This window comes from Trichechus manatus, unplaced genomic scaffold (genome assembly GCF_000243295.1).
Source record: "Trichechus manatus latirostris isolate Lorelei unplaced genomic scaffold, TriManLat1.0 scaffold00009, whole genome shotgun sequence".
NCBI classification, from domain to species: Eukaryota; Metazoa; Chordata; class Mammalia; order Sirenia; family Trichechidae; genus Trichechus; species Trichechus manatus.
This window is the reverse complement of record NW_004443945.1, coordinates 4,985,779-4,996,808: the sequence shown is the minus strand read 5'-3', so window position 1 is coordinate 4,996,808 and position 11,030 is coordinate 4,985,779. Positions and strand designations below refer to the sequence as shown.

At 51.7% G+C, this 11,030-nt stretch overlaps 1 protein-coding gene across 3 annotated transcripts in view; it reads left to right on the top strand.

Moving 5' to 3' along the window:
* Positions 1 to 345: 345 nt before the first annotated feature.
* AP3B2 (adaptor related protein complex 3 subunit beta 2) overlaps positions 346 to 11,030 on the top strand; it is a 32,001-nt gene continuing 21,316 nt past the window's right edge. For 2 of the 3 annotated variants that reach the window (XM_004370668.2, XM_004370667.2), the window contains exons 1-4: positions 346 to 647; positions 9,492 to 9,567; positions 9,712 to 9,786; positions 10,096 to 10,191. In XM_004370668.2, coding sequence (XP_004370725.1) covers positions 535 to 647; positions 9,492 to 9,567; positions 9,712 to 9,786; positions 10,096 to 10,191 — 360 coding nt within the window. In that variant the 5' untranslated portion in view covers positions 346 to 534. The remainder of the gene's footprint in view (positions 648 to 9,491; positions 9,568 to 9,711; positions 9,787 to 10,095; positions 10,192 to 11,030) is intronic. The other variant, XM_004370669.2, reaches the window with a different exon arrangement.

The following is an 11,030-nucleotide window of genomic DNA, read 5'->3' as shown; positions in this document are numbered from 1 at the left end:
TTTGCAGGCTCAACCTTCCCTTCAGCCTTCCCTCTTCCTCCATCTGTGTGGGTGAACAAACGCGCACGTGTCTGGGATGAGCGGAGCCCCTAGGGCCCGTTCCACGAGCTCAGGTTGTCAAGGGACGGGGGCAAGTGGTCTGTATCCTTCGAAACGGCGCCCTATCGTCAGCCCAGCAACCTCCACTCGCCCCCAGACCTGGAGGTGTATCTAGTCCCTTTAAAAGACAAGAATCGTTTTTAGGCGAGGAGGGGATTGCTGAGGGTTGGGGCGGGGCCAGACCCTGCCGCACCGCCCCCTCCCGCCCCCCTCCGCGGGCACGCCCTCCGCCCCGCGGGCGCCGGCGCCTTTAAGAAGCTCAGCGCGCGGGCCTGATTGATAAATCCGCGCGCGGCTTCCGCCTCCGCAGATTGCGGCTTCTGCAGAGACCCGGCCGCGCCGCCGACCTCGCGGGTCCGACCTGCGCTCCCTTTCTCCGCCCCAGCGGAGCCTCGGCCGCTCTCCTCCCCAGAGAAGCCCTCTCCCGGCCGCCCCATGTCGGCCGCCCCCGCCTACAGCGAAGACAAGGGCGGCTCCGCCGGCCCCGGGGAGCCCGAGTATGGCCACGACCCGGCGAGCGGCGGCATCTTCTCCTCCGACTACAAGCGGTGAGGGAGCTCGCCGAGAGGGTCGGCGAAGGGGCCCGGCCTCCACACCGGCGCCCGGGCCCGGCTTCGGCGGTCCTCTCTGGCACCATGGACAGCGCCCGGACCCGGCCGCGCGGCCCGGCCCTGGCCCCGCCCAGCCCCCCGCCCGCGGCAGGAGCCCTCCTTCTTGCGGCAAGCCCCCCTCCCGTGGCAGGCCCTGGCGGACGCGGCCCCTTCTCACCCTCATTATCCCTCCCTCCGCTCTCCACGTCAGCACCCTTCCTTGGAGGGGTGGCCTGGGACCCGGGAAGTGGGGGAAGGTTGGAGGCTGGTGGGGGGTGGGCCAGACAGCTCTGCTTCGGCACCACCCACTCGCCCGACCCAGGTTTCCCCTGTTTGTGGGGTTTGATCACCGGCTGTTCCCCCACCTCTTTTAAGGCTAGGCCTGGTTGGCTCCAAAACAACATGGAGGAAGGGTCACAGTGGGCGAGCTTGAGCCTGGGGTCCCTCCAGGAAGGCAGGCCTTGGACCTAGACCCAGAACCTCCCAGGCCTGGCACCTCCTACAAGTTCATTTCCCCTTCTTCAGGTCCCCTTGCTCTCATCCCCGCCTCCCATCTGGCACTCCCACTTCCGCTCCACACCTATATTCCCTGTCTCAACTTCTCTTCTCCCCCCCCCCCCCGCCTTAGATTCTCATTCGTTCTTTCATCTGTTTATTCTTAAATTCTGAAACAAGCATTTATTAAGGGCCTACTGTGCCAAGTCCAGAGGTCCCTAGGTGATGAAAACGGTTTGCACTCAGCTACTAACCTAAAGGTTGGCAGTTCAAACCCACCCAGCAGCACCACAGAAGAAAGGCCTGGGGATCTGCTTCCTTAGAGGTTACAGCCAAGAAAACCCTATGGAGCAGTTCTATTCTGTACCACATGGGTCACCATGAGTCAGAATCAACTGGACGGCAATGGGTTTGGTTTGGTACCCGTCCTTGCTAGTCACTGGTGATAGAGCTGTGAACAAGAGACAGTCCTTGTCCTCAAGTTGCTCTAAAGGGGAACACAGATGAGGAAACAGTCCATGATAATTGGGTTGTAGTGGGGGCAGCGGGAGGGAGGTGTGAAAGGAGTTTGTTCCTGGCTCTGGAGAGTAGGGAGGGGGGAGACAGGGATTTCCAGGCAGAGGAAAGAGCTTGAACAAAGGTTGGGAGATGAAGGCCACAGATTTAGTAGGTGCAAGTACACTGTGGCCAGAATCACAGTGCAAGCCACTGGAGTGGCCACAACAAGGGTGGGTACTGCCAGGATGGGGGAGGGGGGCTCTCAAAGGGTTCTAAGCAGGTTTGCATTTTAGAAGGATCACAGGCTGGATTATGAAGAGATTGGAGGTGAGCTGGACTGAAGGCCAGAGACAAGTGAGGGCTGTGCTGAAGTTGACAGTCTAGACATGAAGGTGCCCTTGACTAGAGGAGTGGCAGAGGATTTGAGGGCCACTGTGGAGGTAGCTATGAGTCAGAATTGACTGACTCGACGGCAATGGGTTTGGTTTTCTGGTTTGTGGAGGTAGAAGCCACAGACCTGATGATCAATTGGATAGGGGAGGGGGGCTGGAAAGACAGAGATAATACTCAGATTACCAGCTCAGGCAACTGGATACATGGTGGTGATATTCATTGTAATCGGAAATAAAGATGTTACAAACAAATTTGGGGAAAATAATGTTGAGGAAGTGAAGATCACCCAGGGAGAGTGTATAAAATGAGTTCAGACAAGGCCTAAGTCTGAACCCTGAGGACTCCAGCATTAGGGGTGACCAGAGAACAGGAAGGAAGTGTTTGAAGCGAATGGAGAAGTGAATCAAAAGGCAGAGGGAAATAAATAGTGTGGTTTCAAGAAGGAGGAAGTGGTCAGTAGTGTCATTGCCCGTTGAGCTCAAGTAAAACAAGGAAAGAGATTCATAACCATTAGGTCTGATAAGTAGGAGGTCATACCACCACCCCCCCCCACTCCCTGTACTCCCCACTGCCTGCCCTGGGAGACCAGTTCTTATGAAGTGAGGAGAGTGGGAACTAGGTTATTTTTTTCCCCAACATTCTATTATGAACAATTTTAAACATACAAGAAAGTTGAATGAATAATACAATGAACACCTGGGTATGCTTCATCTAGATTCAACAGTCATTGAGATTTTGCCATATTTGCTTTCTCTAACCATGTATATATAAATCAACCATTGAAAATCCCACGGAGCACAGTTCTACTCTGACATACGTGGGATCGCCATGAGTCCAAGTTGACTCCATGGCAATTGGTTTGGTTGTTGTTTTTTCTAACCATATAGTTTTTTTTTGGGGGGGGGGGCAGGGAGAGGGCTGAACCATTTAAATGCAAGTTGCAAACATCTTGACCCGTCAGCCTAAATTCATCAGCATCTAAAGCCAGATTAAAATGAATAGAGGATGAAATAGTAGGTAAATAAACAAAACACAGTGAATGGAAATTTTGTTTTCAAAACATTTGACTATAGAGGGGAGAGTGAGAAAGAGCTGCTGGAGGAGAACATCAGTTCAAGGAAGTTTGGTTATTTTATTTTTGTTGTTATTTTTATTTGTTTATTGTTAGGGTGGGAGACTAGATAAAGTTTAACTGCTGATGGGAAGGAGCCAGTAGTGTGGGAGAGACTCAAGGGAATAAAAGAGGCTCCAGAGCCCTGAGTTGATGGGAGAGGAGAGTTACAGAACTGAGTGGGAAGACTCTGCCCCAGAGGGAAGAGGAAAGGAGGAGAGGAGAGTGTAGATGTATATGAGTCTGGGGCAGGGAGCTGCAGAGGATTTTGTCTCAGGCCTTTCATTTTGTGTGAGAAGCAGGTAGTGAAATTATGTTAAGAGTGAAGGCAAGGCTATGGGTGGGGACTTGAGGGGCGAGGAGGTTTGGAATACTCATGGTGTATAAAGCCGGCCAGCCACCCCTGGCAGGGTAGGGGCAGTGGAGGACAGTGGGACAAGAAGGCCAAGGACATGAGTGAGAGCATTTGGAGGGATGGACTGGGGCCTAGGCCAGGTAGTAAGGAGGTACAGGTGAGAGAAGGCTGATAGGAAGGAAGAAATCAAGGAACTGACTGTGGAAAGACAGGCGAGGATCAAGAGGGTTGGGATCAGAGTGAAGTGTATGTGAGGTTTCCGAGGAAGAGCAGTTCTGCGAGGCTGAGATCAGCTGTGGTGTGGGAGTGGAGGTGAGGCATCAACCACTGGATCAACTCCCTGACCCTCCTCTGAGACTTGTGGAGGCCTAGTCCCCAGTCCCGCCCTCCTCCCCCTCCTGAGGTCTTGCTACTGAGCACTGCCAAGGAAACCAGAGCCTTCCTCCCTGCCAGTGTCCGGTTTCTCAGTTTCGGGGGCGGGCCATCTGGTGACAGTGATGACGAGCAGCCTTGGCTCCTGGTCAACTCAGTCTCATCCCTGAGCAGGACCTGGCGCTCGATGCAGCGATTCCTGCAGCTCCCGGGGGCCGCAGTGAGGCCAGGGGCCAGGGGGCCCTGTGGGGCTGATCAGGAGGCTGCCAGCCCTGTGCTGGCCCCCGAAGGTGGGCCCCCACCCTGGTACCAGGCCCTTCAGCCCGAGGAGCTTCGGTGGCTGCAGGCCCCGGAGGAAGACACAACCCCAGAAGCGTCCCTGGAAGGTCCTGGCCCAGAGCATGGCCAAGGCCAGAGCCAGATCCAGCTACTACGGTATAGAGGGACCCCTGGGGCCCCACCCAGCCAGGAAGGCCCTTAGAAGGGACCCCCGGGGCCCCCACCCAGCCAGGAAGGCAAAGGCCACTGGCAGCCCAGACTCCTACAAGTCCCACCTTCTCAGGTGAAAGAGGACTGGGCTGGCGTTTAGGCTGCAGGTTGGGGGGTGGTTTGCACAGGGGACACAGTATGGGGGGCTGAGAGTATGACTGGGAGCAGATGAGCATAACCTTCTGCAGACTGAGGGGAGGAGAAGGGTCAAATATCTAAGGGTTGAGGTCCCACCTTGATCTTTTCCTCTCCCCAGGTCCTGGCTGGTTGGGCTCTGGGTGGAGTCAGGGACAGGATAAAGCGCACATTGAGCACAGCCAGCCTATTCTCTGCTAGTGGGTTGGAACTTGGGTGGGGAGGGGAAAGAGGTGGGTGCAGGTCAGGGGAGGTGAGCATGACTGGCCTCAAATGCCTTGTTGTAGCCCTTAGCTGTCTCCAGGTACCCCAGGGGAGGTCCCTCAGGCCAGAACAGGGATGAGGTCAGAGGGAGAGTAGTGTAAGGGGATCTGACCATGGCAGATTCACATTTCACAGCCTTAGGGTATTGCTGGCATCTCTCCCTTCCTCTCCCTCTTGGGAATATAAGCTGCTAGGAGCAAGGAAGGGAAGACTCAGGGTGGTCTAACCCCGGAGGAGTGCTGCTGTCTGTGTTGGGGGTATGCAGGGAGGGGTGCCCGTGGCCTGACCATCAATCCTGCCTGTGCTATGTCTGCTTTACACCCCCTGGTCCCTCCTTCCCTCCATTCCTTTGCCCAGGGCCTAAGCCTTCAGCAACCTGGAATGTGTGTGCTTGGGTGGGTGAGTGGGAGTGGTATGGGTGCCCCAGTGCATGCCCTGGGGCTTACGCATTTGACATGAGTCTGTGACATTTGTGGGTGTGGTGAGGACACCCAGGTGTGAGGAAGTCCACTTTGGAGCAAACCCTTAGTTCTAAGAGTCTGGGAGATCTCTGACTGCCTCCCACTGAAGCCCAGTGGGAAGCCACGCCCAGGTGACAGGTGAGGACACTGGGCCTGTGTAGTGACACCCACCTGACCCCCCTGAAGGAGGTCAGACGACCCCTGAGGCTGGATGTATTTGATCTTTGGAGCCTGAACTTATCATCAAGGATCTCAACTAGGACTCTACTGGCCATTTTGCTGAATGAGTGACTGAGTTTATCAAAAAGGTGTTGTATAGGTGGTGTGACTGTTGTGTTTGTGTACGTCTAGGAGTGTGGGTGTGTTTCTGTGAGGCATGTGTGTCTCTGGGGATGTGCGTGTTGGTGGGTGTCTGTAGGGGTGTGTAGGTAGGCTGCGTGAGCGTCTATAGGTGTGTAGGTGTTTAAGTGTGAAGACTGTATCTGTGTGTAGAGAGATGTGTATGGGTGTGTTTCTGTGTGCATTGTAGATGTGTCTGGTGGTGTTTTGTGGAAGTTAATGGTTAATGTGCTTGGTTGCTGACTGAACAGTTGGAGGTTCAAGTCCACCCAGAGGTGTCTTAGGAGACAGCCCTGGCTATCTACGTCCGAAAAATTAGCCATTGAAAACCTCATGGAGCACAGTTCTACTCTGACACACATGGGGTTGCCATGAATCGGAATTGACTCAATGGCAACTGGTTACTGGTTGGTTATGTGTGTCTCTGGGTGTTGTAGGTGTGTCTGTGGGGCGAGGTATGTCTGTGGGTGTGTCATGGAGGTTGTAGGTGTGTCTGTGAGGTGTGCGTATGTCTGTGGGGGAGACGTGGGAGCATCTGTGATACATGTGGGTGGCAGGGGGTGTGTTGGTGCTATGTGTTTGGTGGGGGTGTTGGGGTATGTAGGTGTCTGTAGGGTGTGTGTGCTGACTGCGTGTATGTATGGGGGACCCTGGAGTACAATGGTGTACATTTGTAAATTGGGGAAGTTGATGCCCAGCCCTGTCATTCTGCTCAGACCCTCAGTGCTGCTCCCACCCAGCCAATGGTCTGTAACTCTACACACTCCAGCTGTCCCTTAGGAACTGGCAGCCTGATCTGTTTGGGGGGTGACAAGGTGGTTGTCTTCTGGCCCTGGCTTGTCCATAGGAGAATAGAAGGTGACCTCTGGTTTTGGCAGCATTCCCCTAGGTCAGCAAATTTTAGATCAATGTGGCCAGGGTTGGATACCTTTTTCTGCTCTCATCTGGCAGCTAGCAAGGCCTCTGTGTTCTGGAAGGCATCATCTTTTTACTTTGCTTTCCATAAAAAATCTCTTCAGGAAAGACACTTTCTAAAATCCTTGGAACATCAGCTTCTTACCAGCCCTTCTGTCCTTTGTGATTTTATCCAGCGAGGCACTTGTGCATTTCTGCAGCACTGTGACTAAAAAAAAAAAAAAAAATCCACTGCTGTCGATTCTGACTCATAGTGACCCTATAGGACAGAGTAGAACTGCCCCATAGGGTTTCCAAGGAGCACCTGGTGGATTTGAACTGCTGACCTTTTGGTTAACAGCCATAGCTCTTAACCACTACACCACCAGGGTTTCCAGCACTGTGACTAGGTGTGTTTGTATTGGGTTCTTCTTTTCCTCTTAGCATTTATCTCTTATTTCTCAGCATCAGCAGCAGTCATGTTTATCTTGACCTTCCCTCTCCTAATATTCGGTAACCCGTTGCTGCTGAGTCGATTCTGACTCATGACAACCCTACAGGACAGAGTAGAACTGCCCCATAGGGTTTCCAAGGAGTGGCTGGTGGATTCGAACTGCTGACCTCTTAACCACTTTGGTTAGCAGCCAAGCTCTTAACTACTGCACCACCAGGACTCCCTCCTAATATTGCTACCCCCAATTTCTGACTTTCTATTGTTTCTAAATGTTTCACTAACTCTGCACATATAGCTTTTTAATTTCTACCATTGATGATACTTCCCAAGGCCAGGTTCTTGCACCTGGGTCAAAATCTTTGTGCAGGCTTGGGACTCTCCTTGTGTGTGATCAGAATGTGGTCTTGGAGATTAGAGGTCCACACACACAGCTGTTCACCACATTTTGGAATTATTGTGGAAACATATGAGTGCACCAGGTGTCCTACAACCCCATCAGCTGCGTATACACACATTTTTCCATGGGTTTATTGAAAATTCTCTGTTCACTTCTTTGACTACCAGTCCCAGGACCTCCAAGTATGGTTGGGTAGGTTGTTCAATGCACAAGGGTGCCTAGCCAAGAAATAACCAGTTCATGTTCCCCTCCTGACTAGGGAGCACCAGCTCAGGGCTTCATCTGCCTGCAGGGGCAAGCAGGTGGTGGGTTGTCTTGTGCTAGCCCTGGCAGTGAATACTGGATATGGACCTTATAGATTTATATCAGATCTTTATTTGTTTTGAATATTCAACTTTTATCCACCATACCCCAAATATTTCCCTTTTGCTGCCTTAAAAAACAAAAAACCACCAGTTCCCGTGGAGTTGATTCTGACTCATGGCGACCCCATGTGTGTCAGAGTAGAACTGTGTTCCATAGGGCTTTCAGTGGTTGCTTTTTCAGAAGGAGATCACCAGGCCTTTTTCTGAGGTGTCTCTGGGTAGACTTGAACCTCCAACCTTTTGGTTAGCAGCCGAGCATGTTAACCATTTGTACCACCTTACCCACTGCCGTCGAGTTGATTCCGACTCATAGCAACCCTATAGGACAGAGTAGAACTGCCTCATAAGGTTTCCAAGGCTGTAATCTTTATGGAAGCAGACTGCCACATCTTTCTCTGGCAGAGTGGCTAGTGGGTTCAAACCTCTGACCTTTCAGTTAGCAGCTGAGTGCTTAACCACTGCACCACCAGGGCTCCTTTGTACCACCTTACTTCTTAATTTCAGTTTTTATCATACCAAAGTTAAAAAAAAATTAAACCTAGACATCTTGCCACTGATAATTTTATGACCCTTGAAAATAAAAACCATTCCTCTTCCACATTTAAAAAAAATTTAAGTAAGCAGATGTGGAATTTATTTTGGCATGAAGTATGTGTAGAAGTTAAAATTCTATGCTGCACGGCAGTTGTCTCAACAGCATTTACTTAAGAAAAAAGGTTCTTTCTTCCATGGTGAATTATTTGTTCCTAATGTATCCACTTAGATCCATTTATGACATTTCCCGCTATGACCTTTGACTTTCTATTTTTAATCTGGTGCCATACAGCTTTTCTAGTTGTCATGGTGTTTTGTGTTTTGAAACCCGGAAGGGTGAGCTACCATTATTTTCTTCTTTTCCCCAAAATAGTTACTGGATTTTTTTTACCTACTGATTTGTTTTCCCAGATGAATTTTGCTGTCACTTCATGAAGTCTGACAAAATGCTCCCATTGAAGTGTTAACAGACATTCCATGGACTCCTTGTATTGGCTTGGGTGCTAACTTTATTCCCCTCAGCCAAGTGCAAAAAAACAAAACAAACCTGTTGCCGTTGAGTAAATATCGACCCTACAGGAGAGAGTAGAACTGCCCCATACAGTTTCCAAGGAACGGCTGGTAGATTTGAACTGCCTGCCTTTTGGTTAGCAGCCGAGCTCTTAACCACCGTGCCACCAGGGCAGTGCAAGGGGTTGTTTATTCAAATCTTCTTTTATGTCTCCCATTGGGGTTTTATAACTTTCTTGAATGAATGTTGAGTGACAGATCTGGACTTTTGTTGTAAGGCCATCTGTGGAGTCTCTGGGATTCATCCCGTTCTTGGAATCAGTTGGGTCTGTGGGGTCAGGACCTGAGAACACACTCAGGCAGGGCAAGGGCATCCTGCTCTTGTTTTGATGCCCTGTCTCCTTTCCACTGGCTCCAGGCCCTTACCATCTATCCAGCTGGCCCTGTTTCCAGAACAAGGTCCATACCTCTTCCCACCCCAAACCCTTCCTCTTGTCTCCTGGCTCTCTGTTCCTGGCTGACTCACATGTTTCTCCCAACCCCAAGCCCTCTGATCTGTACTTTATCACCAGCACCACCACCAGCACCAGCAGCAGCAGCCCCACTATGGTCCCTCTCTTCTGGTTGGGGTCCTGCCTGAGCCTTCCCTGGCCTGTGTCCCTTCTAACTGCCTGCATCCTCCTGATTGATCCCCCCAACCCTGTGCCCTCAGCTGACCCATTGTGCCTCCCACCAGACATGATGACCTGAAGGAGATGCTGGACACCAACAAGGATTCACTCAAGCTGGAGGCCATGAAGAGGATTGTGGCGGTAAAGGGGGAAGGAGGGACCCCCCTCAGGGGAAGGGTCTGGGTGTCAGAGAGCAGCTCTCCTTGGCTCCTTGTGGACCCTTCCCTAATCGTGCTGTACCTCTGCCCTTCTTTTTCTTCCTCTGCTCTGACCCCACCACCCCAGATGATCGCCCGTGGAAAGAATGCCTCAGACCTGTTTCCCGCTGTGGTGAAGAACGTGGCCTGTAAGAACATAGAGGTAAGCACTACCCAGTGAGGGATCCCTCATCCCCCACCCCCAGGAATAAACTCAAGTTGAGTTATGAGTGAGGAAGGGAACCGTTCAGCTCTTGGGGGCCTGACCTGCTCAGAAATGTCCTATGGCCCAAGAGAAGACACTATCTACATGTCCCTGAACTGCATGTGGGTCAGGATGAAGGACCCAGGATACACTGGGGATGCTCCATGCACAGGAAGAATTTTTCCCCATGCATGGCAGCTGGCGGGGGTGATGACATTTCAGGGGGTGGGACACTAGCCCCTGCTTAGAAACTTGCTCTCCCCCCAGGTGAAGAAGCTTGTCTATGTGTACCTGGTGCGCTATGCGGAGGAGCAACAAGACCTGGCCCTGCTGTCCATCTCCACCTTCCAGCGTGGACTAAAGGTTAAAAGTCTCAGTTTGGCTCTCTGGAGCCTGGGCCTCACTAGCTTAGTATTGGAGGAGTGGGCCCGGGTAGAGGCTGTGAGCACGGGGGAGACAGTCTGGAGGCCTCTTCCTATCTGCCTAAAGTTGGGAGGGGCAGAGTCAGAGGGTGGAGGCAAGCCTCAGAAGGAGGGGGAAAGATGAAGTGGGTGTCCAGGAACCTATCTCTCCTCCTCTGAGGAGCCTGTGATAATGGCTGCCTCAGGTATGAACCATTTGAGCCACTGACAACAGAAAGCCCCTTTCCCTCACCCCATTGGTGTAAAGGTGTTCATTGTGGCCCAGAGCCAGGCAGAAATCAACCTTGTTAAGACAAGATTCTGTGAGGGAGCTGCTGAGCTGGATTCCTCGCCTCTGGGCATCAGAGTCTTAGCACTGGCAGGCTCACCTAGTCCAGGTGTCTGTAGATAATAACGACTGTGGGAACCTTTTCACCTGGAATTTGGTAAGGAGAACACAAGGGTTTACTTAGAATACCTGAGCCCCACTGAGAGGAAAACAACAAAGTTTACTATCAGAAGAGTTGGCCTCACACATGGAGGTTGGATTCTAAGCTCAGCACAGAGGACAACAATACATGAATTGTCAAAACAAACCATGAAAATTCCAATGTCAATAAGTTCAGTACAGCCAATCATTCCTCTAGAGTTGGAACATATTGATCTTTCTTCTGTTTAGCTCCAGCAAAAGTAACTGGCTTGTCTTAGAGGTCCAAGTGTATAAAAAATATCCATCTTTCAACACTTCGGCACCTCTGTTGTGGTAGACGCCCCCAGGCAGGCAGAAACTGGGATGGTGGG